General features: G+C 44.8%; 2 protein-coding genes across 2 annotated transcripts in view; one reads left to right on the top strand and one right to left on the bottom strand.

The window, feature by feature from the left end:
• The window catches only part of LOC106813724 (L-threonine dehydratase catabolic TdcB-like), a 14468-nt gene extending 5619 nt beyond the window's left edge, over positions 1 to 8849 (top strand). The window contains exons 3-12 of the mRNA XM_014817934.1: positions 264 to 365; positions 606 to 676; positions 910 to 955; positions 1640 to 1825; positions 2567 to 2622; positions 3007 to 3169; positions 4381 to 4547; positions 4991 to 5116; positions 7852 to 8077; positions 8316 to 8849. Coding sequence (XP_014673420.1) covers positions 264 to 365; positions 606 to 676; positions 910 to 955; positions 1640 to 1825; positions 2567 to 2622; positions 3007 to 3169; positions 4381 to 4547; positions 4991 to 5116; positions 7852 to 8077; positions 8316 to 8444 — 1272 coding nt within the window. The 3' untranslated portion in view covers positions 8445 to 8849. The remainder of the gene's footprint in view (positions 1 to 263; positions 366 to 605; positions 677 to 909; positions 956 to 1639; positions 1826 to 2566; positions 2623 to 3006; positions 3170 to 4380; positions 4548 to 4990; positions 5117 to 7851; positions 8078 to 8315) is intronic.
• A 224-nt stretch (positions 8850 to 9073) lies between these two features.
• On the bottom strand, positions 9074 to 23240 carry LOC106813723. Its single transcript, XM_014817933.1, has 38 exons — positions 23215 to 23240; positions 22870 to 23041; positions 22318 to 22535; positions 22045 to 22185; positions 21807 to 21877; positions 21477 to 21655; positions 21200 to 21337; positions 20918 to 21060; positions 20295 to 20490; positions 20003 to 20158; positions 19528 to 19719; positions 19155 to 19373; positions 18634 to 18851; positions 18324 to 18516; positions 17844 to 18083; positions 17448 to 17566; positions 17010 to 17259; positions 16746 to 16843; positions 16302 to 16449; positions 15966 to 16133; positions 15652 to 15750; positions 15369 to 15510; positions 15086 to 15219; positions 14752 to 14918; positions 14394 to 14586; positions 14151 to 14245; positions 13574 to 14009; positions 13114 to 13346; positions 12759 to 12948; positions 11961 to 12142; positions 11424 to 11586; positions 11050 to 11193; positions 10842 to 10915; positions 10606 to 10752; positions 9997 to 10246; positions 9708 to 9796; positions 9333 to 9447; positions 9074 to 9209 (listed from the first exon to the last, which is right to left on the bottom strand). Exons 2-38 carry the CDS (start codon positions 23033 to 23035, stop codon positions 9157 to 9159), a joined length of 6159 nt encoding a protein of 2052 aa, XP_014673419.1. The 5' UTR covers positions 23036 to 23041; positions 23215 to 23240; the 3' UTR covers positions 9074 to 9156.

Raw genomic sequence — 23240 nt, 5'->3', positions numbered from 1 at the left:
CCGGGCATAACACAACCCCAACTCTAGTTCATAACTGTTGTTAATCCAGTCGTATATGTCCTGTGCACTTTGCCTTGGCCTATAGGCCAACTTGAGGTTTTAAATTTTCTAAAAGGTATTATATTTAGTGGATCTATTTGCCCTAGGGATGGAAAATGATTGGGGTCACGCTAAAGATGCATGTGTTACTGTTAGGAAAGACTGATAGGTTTGATGTTTTTTCATTTGGAATGTATCTAGACAGTTTTTGTCTGCACACACAGGACAGGTGGTGCGATCCAGAACATCCGACCACAGTCACTTTCCAGGATATAAGTGCTGCTGCCTACATGATAAAAAATGGCATCCAGAGAACACCATGCACTGTAGGTGTTTTGTCTGTAAACCTAAGGCCCAGATACATAATTATATATATAGGTGGTTTGTGTGGGTAATATGAGTGAAAGAAGAAATTGTAGCAATAATTATTTTAGGTGTTCGATATAATATGATTTACTGTTGAAATTATTACCCAGTGCCAATTATGGATTAAAATGTAATAGTGGTAGTTATAATCACTATGTGTGTTCTACGTCACTGAATTTCATATTATTATATTTTTCCAGAAATCAAATGTGTCTCGAATAGCAAAAATGGATATTTACTTTAAGAAAGAATTCCTTCAATTCACAGGCAGGTAGGTGTTCGTATATTGCCACTAGTGCTAGATCGACTTGTAGTTCTCGTGATACAAGTTTAAAGCACGTACTGGTTCTCATGCAGGATTTATGATCATCGATTTGTCTTGTTTCTAATTGTTTATTCTGTAATATCAGAATCCGTTTTCACACTATAGGATCGAATTAACTTGGAGTACATTCTTATAGTCGCAAACATTTGATAAATGTGCATTTATTGTTCTGGTTTCAGCTTCAAAGAAAGGGGAGCTAGATACACATTAATGATGCTGTCTCCAGTAAGTTATTGTGATCCTTATGTGACATATGCTAAACCTTAATTTCCCCGTTCTTTTTACTCAATAAGGTGAAAGGGGTCTTAGCCTGTGCGAATTACTGCACAGTGGGGGTGGGGGTGAACAATTCCGTGAACTGCATGAGTAATGACAAGTGAATACTTTTCTTCTGCAGTTTACAAGTGGTAAACCGCATGTCAGATAAGGCTGAAAGAATACTTATGTTCTGTTATTAATTACATTAATCTTTTGGATATTCGCATTTAGGCCAAAACAAAATATGTGTGTGGTTACCGTTAAATGCCGGGAAAAAAAAGGGTAGGTAGGTAGGGAAAACATTTTATTTTATTGAAATATTTTATTTACGAACCATGTCCGAAGGATGTGCGTTGTGCCTTTTGAAGCAGGAACTGTCCAATTCATATTTTTTTATTTTTTTATTTTTTTGACTTTAAAGAAAATTGACAATAAAATGTTTAGGGTCGCTGGGAATAAATAGGGTCGGTCGGGAAACCGTAACCACACCTATATTTTGTTTTGGCCCCATTAGACTTTTTTATTTCATTTTCTTCTAAAATCTATAGTGGGGTGCTGCTCACTCTCCTCACCTCGCATAAAACATTGAAGGCCACTTTCTCAACGCGTGGAGGGCACGCCGCTTTAATGTAACTTATTTCTGACGACTAGGCGCAGAAGAAACTTGGCGTTGTCGCTGCATCAGCTGGCAACCATGCGCTAGCGCTAGCTTACCACGGCAAGGACCTTAACATCCCCGTGTACGTTGTCATGCCGATAATAGCGCCTCTCATGAAGATAGAAAACTGCAAGACATACGGTGCAAACATCATAGTCAGGGGAGCTCATCTAGGAGAGGTACGTGTGGTTGCGTGTGCGTGCGTCCGTGTGTGCGTGCGTCCGTGCGTGCGTGCATGGATGCATCGGTGTGTGTGTGGGTGCATGCGTGCGTGTATGCGTTCAGGTGTGCTTGCGTTTTGTGTGTTTTCAGGTGCCTGCATGCGTATGTTCATGCATTCATGCGTGCATACGTTCGTGAATGCGTGCGTGCATACGCGAGTGTATTTATGCGTACATTCATGCATGCATGAATGCGTGCGTACGTTCAACAATGCGTGCGTGCGTACGTGGGTGTATTCGTGTGTGTGTGTGTGTGTGTGTGCGTGCGTGCGTGCGTGCGTGCGTGCGTGCCTGTGTATATGCATGCATAGATTCATGCATGCATGCGTGGGTACGTTCATGAATGTGTGCATGCGTGCGTACTCAAGTGTATTAATTTATGCGTGCGTGTGTATGCGTGCATATGTTCTATTTGTGCGTGCGTGCCTGCCAGTGTGCATGCACGTTTCTTAGAATTTGCAGAACTTTAGTGAAGCTTACGCATGATGTGTGAGAGCATTAATGCCGGACGAGGAATTCTCATGTCATATATGTTTCTTGCGAATCATACGAGAAATAATTGCATTTAAAAGACGTGAGTACTGTGGCATTACTTTTAGTTTCTGAATGTAAAACCATGAACACATGTATATATAATAGGTATGTTCATCGTAAATCAGTAATGGAAGCACTTTTTACAGTGACCCCTTTATTTTTTAGTCAAAAGAAATCGCTCTAAAAATAGCTAAAGAGAAGGGCTACGAGTACATAAATGGGTAAGCATATTTACACCACCTTGTGTCACGAGTTAATGCTATATAGTATCCAACCCTGAAAGTTTAATTCCTAGAGACACATCTCATTACACTACAGTTCACCAGTAGGCCCTATATAGACATTGTGTGTATGTAACACTCTGAATACGTATGAGTGCATTATATCTATATATGTGTGCGTGTGCATGTGCGTATGTGTTTTCTTATGTCCTTTTGGCTCCTGCTGAGTGTAGAGCCTCCAAAATGACGTCACTTTGTCCAGCACAACCACGTGCTGTTACGTGGATGAGATTGCCTTCTTGCGTGTATACATGTATATCATTTTGTTGCGTGAGTTAAGGAAAAAACGATCATAGTTTTATCATTTTGCTACGATTTTTCCAGGTACGATCATCCACACATAATAGCCGGAGCGGGAACAATGGGATTGGAAATCGTCGAACAGGTTTCCGACATCGATGCTGTCGTGATACCTATAGGGGGCGCTGGCTTGATCGCAGGCTCGTCGATAGCGATAAAGTCCCTCTACCCGGACATACAAATCATCGTGAGTCGGCGTGTCCATTTTATTTGCCTTATCGTCTTTAGTGTCTTATCTGTGTTGCCAACATAATCACAACATTCCGACCATAAATGCTGTTGCTAGGTGGGTAAAGCTCATTCAATCTGCGTTTTTCGCTCTCGCATGATGTGTGAGAGCATTAATGCCGGACGAGGAATTCTCATGTCATATGTTTCTTGCGAATCATACGAGAAACAATTGCATTTAAAAGACGTGAGTACTGTGGCATTACTTTTAGTTTCTGAATGTAAAACCATGAACACATGTATATAATAGGTATGTTCATCGTAAATCAGTAATGGAAGCACTTTTTACAGTGACCCCTTTATTTTTTAGTCAAAAGAAATCGCTCTAAAAATAGCTAAAGAGAAGGGCTACGAGTACATAAATGGGTAAGCATATTTACACCACCTTGTGTCATGAGTTAATGCTATATAGTATCCAACCCTGAAAGTTTAATTCCTAGAGACACATCTCATTACACTACAGTTCACCAGTATATAGACATTGTGTGTATGTAACACTCTGAATACATATGAGTGCATTATATCTATATATGTGTGCGTGTGCATGTGCGTATGTGTTTTCTTATGTCCTTTTGGCTCCTGCTGAGTGTAGAGCCTCCAAAATGACGTCACTTTGTCCAGCACAACCACGTGCTGTTACGTGGATGAGATTGCCTTCTTGCGTGTATACATGTATATCATTTTGTTGCGTGAGTTAAGGAAAAAACGATCATAGTTTTATCATTTTGCTACGATTTTTCCAGGTACGATCATCCACACATAATAGCCGGAGCGGGAACAATGGGATTGGAAATCGTCGAACAGGTTTCCGACATCGATGCTGTCGTGATACCTATAGGGGGCGCTGGCTTGATCGCAGGCTCGTCGATAGCGATAAAGTCCCTCTACCCGGACATACAAATTATCGTGAGTCGGCGTGTCCATTTTATTTGCCTTATCGTCTTTAGTGTCTTATCTGTGTTGCCAACATAATCACAACATTCCGACCATAAATGCTGTTGCTAGGTGGGTAAAGCTCATTCAATCTGCGTTTTTCGCTCGCCCACGCCGGAACGTCGACTGCACGCCGCACTTCTTCGCTAAGCATCATCGCATACAACGGGGGACGACATCGCGATGGGCGACGCCGACGCACTCACCTCGTTGTTGTTGCCGTTCACTTGTTCGCAGGGCGTGGAGGCGGAGTCGTGTCCGTGCTACACGACGGCCGTCGCCGCCGACCATCCAATCTACGCGGCGCCATCGTCGACGCTGGCAGACGGACTCAGCGTCCCCATCGTCGGGGTCAATGCCTTCGCAACGGCGCGAGGTCATGTAGACAAGACGGTCGTTGTCAGGTGAGCCGGGGTCGTGCCGGGGTCAGGGCCGAGGAAGGCTGCTGCGGAAAAATAATGAGTAGATGAGAGACGAAGATGGTTGTCACGGTGTTTGTCGTTCGGGAGCATCCGCTGGATGAAAGCTCAAGCGAAGCTACGAGCTTGAACAGAAATGATGTAACCGTGGAAACGTCTGCATGTTCATCATATCTTATGTATTAATGTAATATATTAATATACAGAATATCTATCTTTTTTCGATATTTTTGTGATGGAACTGAAAGAAACTTTACGCACGGCGTTGAAATGAATGCGAACGCGTGTTAAAAATTGGATTGCCATTAAAGTAACTCGAGCGTTTCTGCGGAATCTCTCTGCGCATGAAGTCTTTTCTGCAGTGGGGAGAAATGTGACTTTGGGAAACCTTTGAAATGGGAATGTTTGCCTGTCTATTGCATCTCAAGCGAGGAGTGGGTTGCCGTGACGATCTTGAGGCTCATAGAGATGGAGAAGGCTGTTGTCGAGGGAGCTGGAGCTGTTGGCTTGGCAGCTGTACTGTCCGGAAAACTTCCCGAACTTGTCGGAAAACGGTACAGTGACAATAATGGATTTTATAGGGAGGGGGGTATGAGGGAGTGCTGTAAGTCCCCCCTCCCCTAGTGGGGTGCAGCCACACATTACACGAGGAAAATGGCGGCTTGAAATGGTCGTAAATGACTACGTGACATTTTTTGTCTATCGTTTTCTAACGGTCGCTCCAGGACAGGGATTGGTTGGTCGTGTATTTTACTCCCCCACCCCCACGATCCACCACTAAATGACCGTGACAACAGAATTGCTTCCACAAAAGGTCCTCGCTGCACAACGTTGTTGAAAGCGAGCCATTTGTTCGCTAGAAAAGTGTCGTTTTCCGTATCTCCTCCGAAACCGTGCCACGTATTCTCACGCGAATCCAGCTTGGGCCCCTTCTGGACGTTGCGAATACATTCCGCAACATTAGAACGCGATTCTTTGATCGTAAGGTGACTTTTGGAAGCAATTTTCTAAAAAGTTATGTGCCCGAAGAAACTTCGGCATTCATCGGAAACCCGCATCAAATTTTAAGATCGCCAAATCCGCATGCGCAGTCCAATCACAGTACGTGAATCACACGCGATCCCGGCGTCAAAGAAGACGGCTTGGAGTAAGTCTCGATTTTCATGCTTTTCAACCTTCATAATTTTTTCCTAAACCTGACTTACTTGATTTCTGGTATTTCCTGTACATCCAGCATTTCTCAATAAACACATATCACACAGTGCCATGTCATAAAATACTACAAAATACTGTACACTATACCAGGGATAGAAATAGGAGTCCGTTTTGCAACTATCCTGATCTGAACAATCTGCGTTGATAGGATCAGGGGTTCATAATGACAGATCTTTCAATCGTTAAGACCTTAATAATTATAAGTATATAATAATCAATCATAATTATTTATAATTACAGGCCTTCATAATTATCAACCCCTGATAGGATAAAACGATAGGAAGAGGGAGCTACCGGTTTTCGTTTTACTTTCGTTCTCCCCTCCCAGGCGCCCGTCACTCCTACTCGGTCATAAACATGCTCCACACACGGCATCACTTCGCGCCATAGACATGAAACAATGAATCGCCCGTACATCAATAGACACCGTTCCTAGCCATGACTCACGTACATCGTTTGCACTAGCGGCAGGCGTTGTACACGCTGGCTATCTGTAACACCCGCTGTTGACTTCGCTGTCTACTGTAAGGTACTGTTGAATGTATAATTTCAATTTTTACATTCTTACACCCCCCCCCAATTTTCTCTACGAATTTGACGTTTCACAAAATCGACCCATGGGACGTGTGTGCGTGTGCGTGTGCACGCCTGTGTGTGTGTAAATGTCGTATTTGTGTGCGTGGGTGTGTGGGGAGGGTGCGTGCGTGCGTGCGTGCGTGCGCCCGTGTTTGTGTAAATGTCGTATGTGCGTGCGTGGGTGCGCGTGTGAGTGTGCGTGCGCATGCCCGTATGTGTGTGAATGTGGTGTGTGCGTGCGTGCGCGCGTGTGTGATGTGTGTGTGCGCGCGTGTGTGCAAATATTTGACAACGGGAGGGGTATATTTTACTGTAAATACATCCTCAAATAACAGTGAGAGATAAATGGTTAAACCGCCATCCTCAAGTCAGACCCCACTCGAACCCGTCTGGAGGACGGGTAATATAGCTAGTATATATATAATAGTAGAAACTAGAGCTAAAACGGCCTATATCTGATCAGATGCAAAACTAGGGACTTGGCATGGAAGCCAGGGTACCTTAGGTTAGGGCTATAGTTGGATTAGGGTTATGGTGAAGGGTTAGGGGTATGTTTCTACAGTAACCAGGTAGACAGACCGGTCTTAGACAAAAAGTTAAAGTTAGAAAAATCCATAAAAATGAGTCAATCCTGCTCAAAAGTCAGCTGTGCCGGACTGGGGGTGGGGCTGCTATTTCCAAATTGCATAGACCCTCTCAACTAGTACAGTAAAATTCGCATAAGACGCCATCATCTAACTCGTCAATTCGCGTAAGTTGTCATGGAAGTCAAAGTCCAGATTTTCTCTAATGATAAATTCATTTGAATAGCCCCGCCTAAGTCGTCATTTGCAAGCCGTCATTATGTACAAGTCGTCACCCTCAGACAGGTCCCATGTAATACAAACAACAGTAAAATTCTATCTGTATCTCGTCATCAGAAATGCCCATGGCGCAGTGTATGTAGCCCAATGTACAGCGAATTCCTGGCATTTCAAATTATAGCTAGTGTACATACATGCATATAAGCTTGCATATTTTACTTGTTCTATACATGTATTAAAGGAATCATCTCAAAATGGTTTGATACATTGTACTGTATCACGAAAGACTAAAACTTGTTTGGTGAAAAAACATAAACATTTGAGTGTTTTATGGCATCAGGATCAAGTAATTTTGAGACGATACCTTAGTGCATGTAGTAGTTCATGCAGATATGAAGCCTGGCGAAATATCAGCTTGACACTCTCCAAGTCGTCGAAATGCCGGCCTTGTAAATCGTCAAAATGACGATATACATACATACATGTAAGTCGACAAAATGATGACTTACGCGTATATCGTCATTTTCGTAAGTCGATCAGCACAAAAATACTGGTCTCAAAAGTGCCGACTTATGCGAGTTTTACTGTACTGTGCGTTCTAAATACTTCATTGCCGTCTGCACAGCAATGTCGCAGAGTCGTTGCCGACTTCTTGCAATTTGTTGTCAACGTGTTGCTATTTGTTACCGACGCAGGGTTGTGATCGCGTTGACAGGCGGCAACATCGACACGACGGTGCTTGGTCGCTGTTTGGAGCGGGGTCTTGCGGTAGATGAGCGGCTTGTGCGCTTCAGCGTGACCGTGGCTGACCGGCCTGGAGGCATCGCTGAGCTGACGCAGCTGCTCGCGAAGATGGGCGCCAGTCTAAAGGACATCTTCCACGAGAGGGCATGGCTGAGGGCAGACATATTCAGCGTTAATGTACGTGTGAAACGACCGCTGCTAATGCATGTTTGTCAACTTGGCCGTTGTGTTTGAAATGGCCGAGAGCAGAAATTAATGTCAACGACAATAATTACACAAGACAACCACTGCCTGATAAATATAATAATAATAATACTGCTAGTTTCAGATACGCAAACATCTACCATACGTCAGTTCATGTTTAGTTCTTGCACTATATTTATTATACACTTTAATATTGTATTTTACAAACCAGGTTAAGTGTGTCATCGAGACCAAAGATAGGGAGCACGCACAAGAAGTGGAGAGAGCACTGCATGCCCGGTACACGGACATTAAATGGGGAGGCGACGTAAGCATGGGCCGCTCCTTATTTTCACATTGATTCTAGCCACTAAAAACACCAAATTCTGCATTGGTGTTAATTTATTAACGTTTGGTGTACAAAGTAGGAAATCAATGGCCATGACGATATAACGATATTAATATGCTCTGGCTTATTGGATGGATACAGTACTTGTTTTATGCCAGTTTCCATGCTTTGCTTTTTACGTATTTATTAGGAGGATATTGCATACTTTTATGCTATGCATATATGCTACCAGTGAAATTTTAATACTATACAAAATTGTTATTATGGCATAGCGTTCAATTGTTGGTGCTTTTGTAAAAAAATTTATGCATGTTAATACTTTGTTGGAAGCATACATTATCTACATATGTGCCATAGACATACCAGTGAAGTTTTAATACTGTGGTTCACATTGTGGCAATAAATGGCAATAACCCCCAAAAATAAATTGTTTAATGTGGTGTGTGATGTACAACCAACAGAAAAACACTAACAGGTAATATCATAATAGAAAGTATTTATTTATGTAACACTCTGTAACAAAATATCAATGTTGGACTATAATATATGTTGGATATCAATTTGTTTAGCTTCCAATAGAATTAGTTCATATATACATACAGATTTTCTCCAAATTATATTTCATTATATATAAATATAATAATATAAATATTAAATTTTTTCTCCAAATCATAATAAATATAAATGTCTTGGTTCTTGATCAGGCCCTTAATCACAGGGACATTCAATCATCACATGGCATATCTTCAGCTGAACACGGCAAGTGAACCTTGGGCCCTGTAATTTAACAATCAGTAGTTACACAATGATAAGTGAATATACATGATGTACGTGATAGCTACGTATCCAAGTACTGCGACTGTGCTATGATAAAATCACGACCAGTTATACATAACATACCTCTGATGAAGGCTCGGTAGATCCTGGTTGGTGCAATATCGGCAGCAACTACCAGAAACAGATCACCTCCTTGCCAAAACATGATGGTAGAGGTGGCTTGATAGTTGGGGAACACCTATAATAAATTTCGGTATACCCTCGGTGTTACGGAGACAGGGCTTGGTTGTGGGGTTTTGAAATCGATCCAACCACCCGAATGGGACCAACAGGCAGCCAATGGTTATTATGGTTGGTAATGCCAACGCTTGGTAACACCGAGACATGAAGCCAGATTTACGTAATTCGAGGGAGGAGAAAGAGCGTGGTCAATCACGACCAGACGATTGGGTCGATTTTGCACTTAGCCGTAGGATATTGCCCCGGGGGCGGTCTTACCTGCACTACGTTGAAGCCGGCACTGTAGCTGTACCTCAGCAGGTAGACTGCACCATCTTTGTGCGACGTGATGGTCACAAACTGTTCATCTGAAACAGAAGTATTGACGTTGTAACCCACCTACATTGACAAGCATTCTGACAGTTCATGCTATGTTTTCACAGCTTGATATGACACACGTCCCCTTTTTTCGCCTCATTCCCCCAGGCAATATATATATATATATATGTATGCTTATAGTATGTGAATGCGTATATGCATGCGGGGGTAGACGCGTCACGACGATTACCGGCGATCTTGAACGTCTCCAGATCGCGCACGCCCTGGATGGGGATGGATCCCGTCTGCATGAGCGGTCCCTCGGGATCTATCTGCTGGTAGACGGCGACGTTGGTCGAGTAGAGGTTGTTCCAGTAGTAGTTGCCCGGCTTGTGGCGCTTCTCGTTGGCGAAGAACGCGTAGAGGAGTCCGTCGATGAAGAACAGCTCCGCGTTGCTCGCCGTCTCCGTGTAGACGGTCTTCACCTTCACAAAGTGCGACTGAAACGGGAAACGCGGGGAAGAGTTTAGTGCATCTGCATCGGGAAACGAAGGGGGGGAGATTTTAGGGTGCCTGCAGCGGGAAACGAAGGGGGGAGATTTTAGGGTGCCTAAAGCGGGAAACGAAGGGGGGAGGGAGGGAGATTTTAGTATGTCTGAAACAGGACCAGTGGAGGAAGTGTACTTTCAATGGCAACGAGGGACGATTCACGTGCGTCTGCAACGGGATGAGAAATGGAGGGGTGATGCAAACCTGCTACTCTGTAGAAAGGTAGGAAGGATGTAGGAAGGAAGGAAAGTAGGAAGGCAGGATCGTAGTAGAAAGATTTATATGCTACCAAATGGAAAATTGCACTCACAGTTGCGTTGGCATATTTGTAGATGTGCGATTCGCAGGCATAGGACTCGGTCCTCGAGTCGTACTGATTCGCAATGGCAAAGTAAATGTCGTTTCCATTTGAAGCAGAGGAAATGTCCACACTACCATACGTTTGTATATCCATCACCTATAAGAAGATTACAGCAAGAAATTAGACATACCACACCAGGCTCTGTGAAGGACCGTTTTTTTTTTTCAACATCTTCGCTTGTTTACCTTTGTGATTACTCCCGTGTAGAGATCGACTTTAAACACGTTGCTTTGCAGTCTAGTTTCCATTTTCTGGGGTTCTGAAAGCAAATAGTAATCAATTAATCAGTTAATCAATCAATTAAAATAATCGATGTAAATTAGTATTAATATATTATTGTCCTGCGAACTGACTAATATACTTATAAACAGACAGACAAACAAACCAACCCACCAAAGTGCTTGGCAATGATGAGGTAGACGTCACCATTGGGGACCTTTAGGACTTTGACATCCCCTATGTAGGTGGGCGGCACGTTGCTGCGCACCTCCGCGCCGTTAGACGTGCGAACGATGATCTCCACCGGCTTGTTGTCACCTGTACGCACGGCAAAAACGTTACATGAAGCCCTCCACACGGCGCTAGCTAGCTGGTATTCTTCCTCCGGTACCATCTGCTACATCCACGATCGCCCACGCACGTAGCTGGTTAGGTAATGACCAATCACGTCACGCACAATGGGTCAGAATTACATTCTAACGTAAATCTCCTAGTTTTCTCCGCCACGCTACTCTGCGGCTCTCTGCAGCAATCATCGACACACGTACCTGGGTAGATGACTCCCGTCACGCACCACGGGTTGGAGCTGATCCCGTACGAGATGACCTTAATCCAGGCGTTGTCGGCGGGCATGTCGTGGAAGAAGAGGCGTCCGGGCGTGGCCGTCGACTCGTTGCCGTATGTCTCGTTGGACATCGATGCGTTCATAGTCTGGAAACAGGAGGGAAGAACGTTGCCCTCGATATCATGCAATTAATTCCCACCTGTCAGTTGACGACAACCACAGACACACACACCACCCAACCACCCACCTACGACCACCGCAGACGCACACACACTGGCCACCCACTCATGGGTATGCTGCCAGAAAGGTATTCGCCATCATTTTTATTGTTTATCATTGCTCGTTACGGCTCCATTGCTAAAGTTACTCATTCTTGATTATCACTGCTCATCATTGCTTATGCTGCTCATTGTTGATTATTACTGCTAATCATTGCTTATGCTGCTCATTGTTGATTATTACTGCTAATCGTTGCTCATTGTTGCTCACGGAACCTCATGCAATTATACCCAACGTTTACCTCGAATGCGTGGCACTGGTCGGCGTGGTCCGGTAGTTGGTACTGCGCGGCCAGCGCTCCGTCGTGTTGCCACCAGTAGACAGTGGTCGGGTCATAGTAGCGATCCACCTCTATGCCTCCGTATGATGTCGTACCAATCTCACCCACCAGCTCGAAGTAACCGTACGCAGAGTCGATCATACCTGAGGGGTGGAAGAAAAACGTGTGTTGCTGCTGTAGTTGCTGCTGTGTGTCGTTGCTGTGTGTCGTTGCTGTGTGTCGTTGCTGTGTGTCGTTGCTGTGTGTCGTTGCTGTGTGTCGTTGCTGTGTGTCGTTGCTGTGTGTCGTTGCTGTGTGTCGTTGCTGTGTGTCGTTGCGTGTCGCCGCACGCTGTGTGCTGTTGCATGTTGTTGTGTGTCGTTGCGTGTCGCCGCACGCTGTGTGTTGTGCGTCGTTGCGTGTCGCCGCACGCTGCATGTTGCTGCATGTTGTTGTGTGTCGTTGCGTGTCACCGCACGCTGTGTGTTGCTGCTCGTTGCGTGTCACCGCACGCTGTGTGTTGCTGCTCGTTGCGTGTCGCCGCACGCTGTGTGTTGCTGCATGTTGTTGTGTGTCGCCGCACGTTGTGTGTTGCTGCATGTTGTTGTGTGTCGCCGCACGTTGTGTGTTGCTGCATGTTGTTGTGTGTCGCGCACGCTGTGTGTCGCCGCACGTTGTGTGTTGCTGCATGTTGTTGTGTGTCGCGCACGCTGTGTGTCGCCACACGTTGTGTGTTGCTGCACGCTGTGTGTTGCTTCACGTTGTTGTTGTGCATCACACCTGTCGATGCGTTGACAACGCTGCCGATGATGTTGCCCTGTGTGGCAACCTCGGTCTCCAGCACACCCATCGCGTACGGTAGATAGTCCTGCTTCCACTTCTGCAGTACGCTCATCTCACTCAGGTCAGCATTATTAACGAGATTTACCGTCGACACGCTCTCCTGTATTATCACGTTGGCTGCAAACGTCTGCAAGCGACAAGACCAAGACCGAGTTACCAAAACGAACATATTCACGTTTTACTTACAATATTTGAATAAAAACCAATAAATACTCTCATATTTATTTTTTTATATCCCAAACGCAAAATACAATACATTTTTAAAAATCAAATAAATGTGGGAGTGACTCACAATGTTGCCATTGAACGATACAGTTGGCTGCTGCGCGGAGAAGGCGCTGGTCAACACAGCATGGTCGTACAGCCACTGCACGTCGACGTCATTGATGGTCAGTGGGGTCAGCTCTGCGCAGGTCACCGTCTCTGCGAACGTCTTCGCTCCCGATACTAGCTGGTCACCGCTCGCCGTGAACAGATCCTCCCCGACGTCGATACTGTTCACCGTGCCGTTAACGACGATGCTACCTGCGACACCAAGTAAATTACGTGAAAAAAAATTTTATAAACTTTGAAATTTAGCAATCAAGAATTAATCAATTATTGAATCCCATTCAACCCCCCACACCCTCCAAACAGCAAATGCTCATTAAAATCCACGGACGGATGTACGACGGACGACGACCCATGGCAATAGCTCAGCTTGACGATGTCAAGGTGAGCTAAAAATGCCAAAACAGCATAACGTTACGAACCTGTGAAGTCTACAGCGCTCGTGAACTCCATCGCCCCGGCGATCGTCTGCTCGCCGGACAGATACACAAACTCGGCGACGAGCATCGTCACGTTCTCGCCGTCCACGTAGCCGCCCGCCGTCAGCGTGTCAGCGACGACGTCGGCGAGCATCGTGGCGCCCTCTACGCTCTCGTCCGTGTCGCGCAGCACGAGCTGATCGGGCACGACGATTCCGTCTACCGTGCCCGCCACCGTCAGCTCCTCGAAGGATGTCGTCGCCGCGGCCGCGTAGGTCTTGAATCCGCCGATGCTCTGGTTGCCCATCGTGTAGACGGTCTGCGATTGCAGGGCGAGGAGATCGTAGTCATTGACCAGTCCAACGTCCACGGAGTCTGTGATCGTCAGCACTCCAGCAACGACGTGGTTGCCAACGAGCACCTTGTCGCCATCTATAATCTAAATGATAAATAATAATAATAATAAATAATATAATAAATACATATATAATATATAATTGAAATATAATATGACGACTAGAAAATCTTAGCAAATTTTAGCCGTATTGTGCACGACACGATCATCAATTGCTAAATTTACCTGAGCTTCAGACTTTGACACGATGTCACTGTATATAGCATCAAGGTCTAGCAGGTTGACAGTACCAGTGAAATCCACGTTAGTGAAGGTGGTAACTGAAAAGGAAACGGCCACTTTCAATCCCCACTAGATTTAGTTGCAATAACCGTTTCATTTTATATTTACTACCTTATCCATTAATTGTTATTCATAATTTACAATCTTTCACCTAATTTTGGGGAGAGAAATAAGAGGACCTCGTACCTTTAGTGAAGGTTTTTTCACCAGGCACGACGTTGGGCGCAGTCTTGGACATGTACTCTGCGTAGAGTGTGTCGATGTCAACATCGTTTACCGTGCCGGCGATGGTGGCGTTACATCCCAGCGTCGCGTTCTCAAACACCCACGCTCCCATGACCGTCGACGCCTCATCCTTCCTTATCACAACGCTGTTGAACTGTGGATAGACGAGAAGCCGTGGCAAGAGGTGAGATGAAGGTATACTGCTCATCCCATACCCATTATTCATAAACCCAGCAAATCCTAGGATTTTTCCCCGCACTAATTAGTATTGCATTAGGCTGATTATTATTGCAATAGACAGTATTATAGTGATGCATACACTGGTCAGTGAAGCTCCGTTAAGGTTTCCAATCACGTTAACATCCATGTCCTGGAGTTGAAGGTCGTTAGATATGGTGAAGGTCTTGGAGAACGTGTTGTCAGCATCAAGTAGTGCAGAATTGTCCAGGTTAATGCCATCGATGAGATTCAACACCGTAAGCTGATCTGTAACGTATAAATACAGCCATTTGAAAGTGAACCACGGTATGTTGATCTGCATGCAGCAACCACATTGAAAGTGCAGCGCAGATTATCTGTAGCTGTGTGTTATGTTAGGTGTATGTAGCTGTGTGTAGCATGTGAATGTTAGCCAAGTCATCCATATAGCTTACCAATAGTCATGGAAGAGGTGAAGGTCTTGGTGCCTCCACTCTGCACCTTTGACTTGGACATTGTTGTGCTCTCCAGCGTTCCAATGTCAATGTCATCCACCGTGCTGTCAAGGTCACTGGTGATCACGACAGGCCTGTGTTAACAGACAAAGCAAACAGTAACGATAATGACGAGGACAATAAAGGGTGGATGATAAAGTCTGGATGTTAAGGAATGAATGGGGACAGAAAATGTGCCGCAGTAGCAGGCGCCGTGTATGACACCGAAAAATAGGATTTTTACCCAGTGAAGGTCTTTGTTCCAGTCAAAACCTCGTTTGAAGCAATTCTGAATGCATTAATGTCGAGGGAAGTGAAATTGACGTTGTTCACATTGTCAGACGCCACAGAGCTGAAGGTCACAGGCCCATCAAAGGACATAGCCCCTGCAAAATGAAGCAGCAAGAATTGTAAATATGTAATATGTAATATTGTAAGATGTGTTGTAAATGGATATAGATATGGGTGGATAGATAGTATAATATACGATCAGGATTTTATATTGTATATTATATTTAATGACATACCCGTAATTGTTTGGGATCCGTCGATTGTCACTGCGTTGGCTCGTAGATTTAGCAAATCCACACCATCGACGAGTCCAGATGTACTCATATTTCCTGATACTGTAAACGAGGTAATATTCTGCTTTAGCATAATATAAACCAATAGGATAACTACGATGCCCATTTATTACCAGGTCGTTACCATGCATATATGTACTATGTATTACCACGTCACTATCATGTATATATATTCCAATTGTCAAAAAATATGCCGAAATATGCTTGTGAAATACTAGGATGCTAGTTTGTGACATATGTACTACATTTGCACTTACTAGACAGCGATTCAAATGACACGTCGCCAGATATTGTCATGGTCGTATCGTTGATCATGACGGCCGTTTCTGCTACTGTAGAAATGTCGACACCGTTCACCGTCGTGGGAGCTATTGTGTCGGCAGTCAGTGTTCCAGTGGCGGTCACCGCACCAAACGTCTTTGTACCTACACGACAAAATACCACGTGTTCACATCGAATAGCGACGGTTCTATAACAACATAGTTGCAGTGTAGAGGCAGTTACACCACAAAAGTAGCAGTATAGCAACAGTAGCATCTATCAAACAGATAAATCACGTATAAATCATGATGAATCGTGAAGTATGGACTCACCGGTGACGGTTTGTTCGGCATCAGCCAGCATGATGTCGCTGGTGTCGATAGAATTCAGAGTGCCGCCGACGCTCACGTCACGAGTGAAGTTCAAATCGCCGAACGTGTGAGCGGCCGTAATCACCTGGTCCGTGGCCAGCTTGACCGCCTGGAAGGCAGAAAATACATACACAGCTAGACTAGAACCTGCAACGTGACGGGCAGTGCCTAGCTCATGCAACTGAAATATATTACCTGACAAGCAAACGTGGAATAAGACAACTGGAATAATATGGACTAATGATGTGGAATAATACTAACGTGGAATAATATGGAATAATAATAATGTGGAAATGAAAAATTTGGATGTGCATTGGAAAAGCAGCAGAAATGTGTATCGTGGATTGTACAAGTACGAGCCGCAAGGCAGGCGTGGAATACACGAACGGGGTAGAAAAGACATACCCGGGAATCTATGTCAGAGAGATCGACTCCATCTACGGTCTTGGTATCGGCGATGTCGATGCTAGCTGTAGCAAGATCGTCCGTGAATGTAACCTCACCTGAAACACGAGACAGCGCGCAGAGCAACTATCATATCAATTTTGAAATACCATGTAGCTGACATCCACAGTGCCACATCCAGTGGACAGTCCAAAGCGGCCTATTTTTCTAGTATTTTTCTAGTAGCTTTTCCCGCCCCCACACACACACCCGCCGTGATCGTACCTGTGATCGTCTGGTCGCCTGCGAGCGTGACAAAGTCGTTAGCGAGGTCGAACAGGTTGACGGATCCCGCGGCTACGCTGTTCGTCACGACGTTGTTGTTCACGGTGACGTTCACGTCGATCGTGTCGTTCGTGGAACGACGCCAGATGCTTCCGGCCTTCCCGACGACGTCGATGGCGTTGATGGTGCCCGTCGTCGCTGCCGTCGCCACGATGTCAGAGAACGTCTTGTCGCCATAGATGTCGGCAGACTGTTGGCACGAAACATGAAGATATTGATCGATTGATTGATTGAATGCAAATGTGGGAAATAGGGAATAATACAACAACAAGAATATCATAAAAAAGTGTAAAAGCCAATAGAAGTTGTTAGATTGACATCTTTATCAGATTGATTTACAGATTTCACTGGCAGAGATATTGATGCTATAGCACATACCTCATCGACCTTCACTGTGACGGCGTCAAGCGCACTGACATCGATAGAGTTGATGGTGTCTCCGTCAGCGAGTATAACGTCACCGGCTACATCTACCGCACCGTTAAACGTAATCACTCCTGCAACAAATCACAATGTCATAACCATCCAGGGGTCAACATACATGGGAAGGTCATGTCAAAGGTCAAGACCATTATATCATCATTGTCAATGTTCTGGTCCTATACTGACCATCCATGTTGACCAAATTTGAATGAATGCAATGAAGCTCGTGAATAATTTGAGATTATGATTGCATCAAAGGTTAAGCATTGCAGCAGAACCAGAAATTTCACGGAATCGATAACATTCACGACAAACCACGCATCGAAGACAAGAGCACCGCCTTCCACTCACCGTCGATCGTCTGTGCGCCCGCGAGCGTGACCACGCGGGCGGTGAGGACACTGCCGGCGACACTGTCCGTCGTGATGGCGGCATTGAACGTCGTCTCGTCTCCCGCAAGCGTCAGCGGGCTCGTGACGTCCTGCTCGCCGCTCAGATGCACCACGTCCATCGCCATGTCGATGCCGTTCACGTCGCCGATGCTGACGAGGTTGCCGGTCAGCGTGAGACCACCGTTAATCGTCTTCTCACCTAGAAATAAGACAGACCTGGATCACTCAGCGAATGGCTAGACAATGAGCTGCTGTGTGAGGAGAAATAATAAAATTTAAAAATATATGCATACAAAAAATAATATATATGCATATAAATAATATACAAATTTATTTTATTGTTTATGGCGATTGATCACCGATGCATCAATGAGTGGACAGACAAACCCAAAAACCCAAAAACGTATGTACAAGAGATAATTGATTTGGGATTACATACCCGTAATTTCTTGCTCAGATGTCAAATCCAAAACCTCTGCAGCGAGTTGCACCAAGTTGACGCCATTGATGTCACCCGACATCGTGACACTAGTGTCAAAGTTGACACCTCCATTGAATGTCACATCGGCTGTGATGGTGCTGTGGGCACCATTCAGTGTCACCATGTCTTCCGCCTTCAGATCTAGTTGGTACTGCAAGGTTATGGATAGGATTTATTAATTATTACTATTTATTAATGCTAGTTATTACTTTTATTAGACCCACGTTGCAGTGATACACGACAAATTTCGCAACCAAACTTTACAAACCGTATTGAGGCTCGGCGCGACAAGGTCGCTTCGTGTCATCAGAACGTCCGCGACGGTCTTCCTGCCGGCGATCGCTTGCGAGCTGCCGGCCGTCACGAAGTCAGTCTCCGGCGTGAATCCGTTCAACGTGCTGGCGGTGAGACTGCCACCTAGCATCACGTCCTGGTGGAATGTCGTCACACCCGTCACGTTCTGCTCAACGTTGGTCAACATCAGGTCTGCAAGAAGTCATGTGAGGAATTACTAACACACTACTATCATATTGCTAGTTGCACCTCGTCGCAAATGTGTAGAGTTGGCGTTTAATACTATTACTAGCGAAGTTAGGGAGTCATCTAGTAACTACCTCGTACTGCCAACATGTACCAACAACTGACAACCACTACAACCAGAACAAACGTTCATCGTGAACCCGACAAGACAGACATGACCCCCCCCCACCCAGCTGCCGCCGTTCTGCATTTCATGCACTCCCCTACCACCCACCCAAGGAACTAAAATTCAAATGCCAGATCGCTTGCCTGACAGCGACTTTGCGTTCCAGGTGCTGCGGTACTCTGTGGTTCCGAGGGTCAGGTCGCCGGTGACGGCCCACGCCGCTGTGATCGTCTGGTCCTCATCTCTCTTCAGCACGTTGCTGTCGAGCGCGACGGGGGAGACGCCGCTCACGCTGCCTGCTACCGTCACGTTGGGCGTCGTCAGGGTCGCGGCGACCACATCACCCGTGAAGGTCACCTCGCCTGAAATACCGGCGTTTCATCAGTACCGCGTATTTACCATATGTATGTTACCATTACCATTTATCATTTAGTTAATAATGGCAATCGTTTCCACCTACAGTTCAACGAGCTAATATACTCGACAGCAGCACTCAAAATAGTCATAACCATGCACCTGCGACGGTCTGCACCTCCGCGGCTCCCTTCATGACGATGAAGGCGAGATCTATCGTGATGACAGAGATTTCTTCGGCTTGCGCGTCGAGGCCGTTCTTCAGGTCGAGGATTGTGTAGACGCTGTCACCGGGCGTGTACGCGCTAGTCACTATCTCCACCTCCGGCACGGTGAGGCTCGCAATGTCGATGTCTGAGGGAGGAGAGAACACGATGCGGGGCGGTAAGCACGTATATGGCTTCCTCTCATCACATAGCAATATCGCGGAGTTTCCACGACACACGCGACAACACTTCGTTGGGAAAGGAAAAGCGGAACTGAGCACACCACCCTTGCGTTTAAACCATTCATCAATCTATTGTTATTTATTAATTATTATTTTAATTCATGATTTAACTTTGAACCGTGTGATTATAAATCTTCACAAGATGGTAGTGGGGTGATTTTTAGTAGCATAAAATCAGTGTTTACTTACCATCAATAACAACGTCACTATCAATGGTCTGATTGGTCGATAGGCCGATCGTATGTTGCAGTGTCGTATCAATGTCATCTAGGAGAGCTTGCTGGTCTGCCTTGTCTTCCTGCAGGGCATACATACACTGCAGGAGCATGTCGGTAGGCTCCAGAGCTGAAATTAGGCAAAGATTTATTAGGTAAATGGAACCTAGGAATTTCAAGCATGACAAGATTGCTGTTGACCTATATCTATCTCCTGGCATGATTTGCTGGTGCAATGCTTGGCAATGCTTGGCATGTCGACTTACATGGCATTTCCACTTGCATGGTGAAGAAATTTATCTCGACGTCTTCGTAACTCTCAGCAGCGTAGTACGTGAGCATGGTGCCGGCGTCGGCTACCCACGTGTAGAGGGAGTTGGGGCTGGCAGCGGTGGTGAAGGAGTTAGCGGCGTGCACGAACATGCCACTACTGTAGTCTTGAATCATGCCCATTATCAGTCCCTGGACACACAGAAAAAATACTATGCAAAAATACGATCATGTATAGCAAATTTAAAGTATTAAAGTAATTAAAAGTAAATGTAAGTAAGTAAGTAAGTAAGTAAGTATGTATAGTGTGTAAATATCACTCGTGGTAGGTATTTACACCAAATGGCAACCACAACAACTTTCGAACATAGTGATATAGACATGTGTGGATCTAGAGAGATGGTCCAACGACCACCGACCTGGGTAATGGTACTGGTACAGTTACACAAGGAGGGGGGGATTCACAGTATGTGGCAAAACATTTGTCCAAGTTGAAATGTAACAAATCTGTAGCGGTGCAATGTCCTCAACCCCCTCCCCTTAACCATAATGAGCAGACCCTCTCCTTCTTGGATTCCTAGACTGATCCTAGATTTCTTCCGTGGATTTCTTTGTGTACCTGTGAGTTGATGTGGTGCAGTGTTGCCAGCAGCAGCACTTCTCCCCCAGGCAGCGAGATGCTATCCACGTCGGTGACCCCGTCCAAACCCCAGTTCTCATTCAACGCAGTCGACAGCGACTGGTAGACGAGGAATTGATCGTCTGTCAGAAAAGGTTTGACACTGTATACCGTGGAAAAAAACTAGGTCAAATTTTCCTACATAATTGAGTCAACAATGCAGTTTATATAGGTCAAATCTATCTCTTCCTAATATGATCTACGAATACCCCCATTACTTACATGTCCACCAGAAGATCATGCTCTCATCGGAAATCCCAGATCCAGCGAACAGGTATGTGCTGCCATCTACTGTGAATGCGGAGAGGCCAACGGGAGCAGTGACGGATAGAGACTGCACACGCCTCGCCAACAGGCTACCTGCAACATCGTCCACGCACACGGTATTATTATATAGTGCTATACAATACATGCTATACACTAACCATAGATACATACATGTTAAAATATAGCCAGTTCAGTTCATATCAGTTGTATACATTACTGAACAAGCATATACCTTCAACATCATCTAGTCTGAACACTACGACATCGGCCTGGGAATTCATGACACCGTTGTGGCAGCTCTGAGCAACAATGTAATTCCTGCTCCTGTGCTGGAAATGTTCCAGGCGTTGGAAGCAGGAATGCGGGTACTGGCTAACCCTATCCATCCCAGCAGATGTGTATAAATACACTCTATAAATAAGGCAGATCAAAAGATTGTAAACCGAATACCAAATACTAAATGAAACAAATAATACAATTTGATGTGACAAAATTTTTGTCCTGAAAATTAGCACAAAATGTTATATATGAAAGCACAAAATTTGATTTTAAGAAGACTTACTCAAGGGCTGGTGCTGTATCAGAAGTGACCACACAGTAGGTTTCCCCACTCCTCCCCGATACGAATGTAATCTGAACAGAGATAAAATTGCAATGCTGACAAGGTAAGGTAAAAAATGTGCAATCTTTCTGAGTCTAGATAACTGCATGCTGTAATTTTCTAATGATTTACATTGTATATGCATTTCTTATGCATGAATAAAAAACTAGAATTATGAATGAGGAGTGATGAGACTTACATCAGTTATTCTCTGCACTGGCAAACTCTGCTTCAGTTCAAGTTCCATCCCCTGAGCAGCACCCGGGTTGAACGTGTAGACTACACCATGGGTGGCAGTACCTATCACCAAGTCAGCTATCGCACCCTTCCCATTAATACCCTATAATGAGATTACACAACATACATGTATACATACTGTACGTCCACTGTAACAGTAAATATGACTACATCATATAATTAATATAATTAATTAGTCTATTCAACTCAATTGGGAAATTTAAACAATTCTGACCTCAACAGCTGTGATATCACGACCTAGGTCAAGGGTGGCGACAGGAGCAACATTGCCAGCCAAAAAGATTTCCAGTGTTCCACTTTCGGTGACGGTGAGATGGTAGTAGACGGAAGAAGGTTCATGATAGAACAGCGAACTGTAGCCTATGTTTGGCTTATTTTCGTACACAGTCTCAACAGTAAAGTTCTGGACATCAACGTATGTACTCTGGGAACCTTCAAGAGAAACAGCTCATAATTTAGTATACCTAAAATCTGTCTAGCTCTATGCATATAGCCATTATAGGTAGATTCTAGGAACCCTGCCTAAGGCAAAAGAAAGACTGAAATTAAGATAATGTTAATAAACCTACCACAATGAATAACATAATTCACAATCTAGTCACAATTGTACGGCTAGACTACAGTACAGGTACAAACAAAAGTAATGTACGTAGATATAATTAAACAACGGCTTTTCTGATACCAAACGAGTTTCGTAAAATAAAACAATGCGCGATTCCTGATACACGAATCGCACGTTGCATCTTGCACGTGGGAATATACGTACCGATACTTCTCCTCGTTCTGTGTCTCGCCACCTCGTAGCCGCGTTGCAGGTCTACCATGAATTGATTAACCGAGTCCTCGAGTTCTGCTTCCACTTGTTCTATCGTTTCCGGACTCAATGCGTGGCACACGCCGACGAGGAATAACAAAATCACGTGTCGCAACATAGCGTCTGAAACGAAACGACAGACGATATATGTACTACTACTAGGTCTAGAGAGTCAAGCCTTGGTATTTTCCACTGACTACTACGATTACATATAGTTTCACGAAATGACATATGCGACGCAAAACAACCGACAAACTGCGTTAGAAATACGTTGAGACCAGGTGAGAATTTCGTACGGGTAGTTTATAAACCGCGGGGTCTAC

The sequence above is a fragment of the Priapulus caudatus genome, unplaced genomic scaffold, assembly GCF_000485595.1.
Source record: "Priapulus caudatus unplaced genomic scaffold, Priapulus_caudatus-5.0.1 Scaffold814, whole genome shotgun sequence".
In the NCBI taxonomy this organism is placed as follows: Eukaryota; Metazoa; Priapulida; class Priapulimorpha; order Priapulimorphida; family Priapulidae; genus Priapulus; species Priapulus caudatus.
This window is presented reverse-complemented; position numbering and strand designations above follow the sequence as displayed.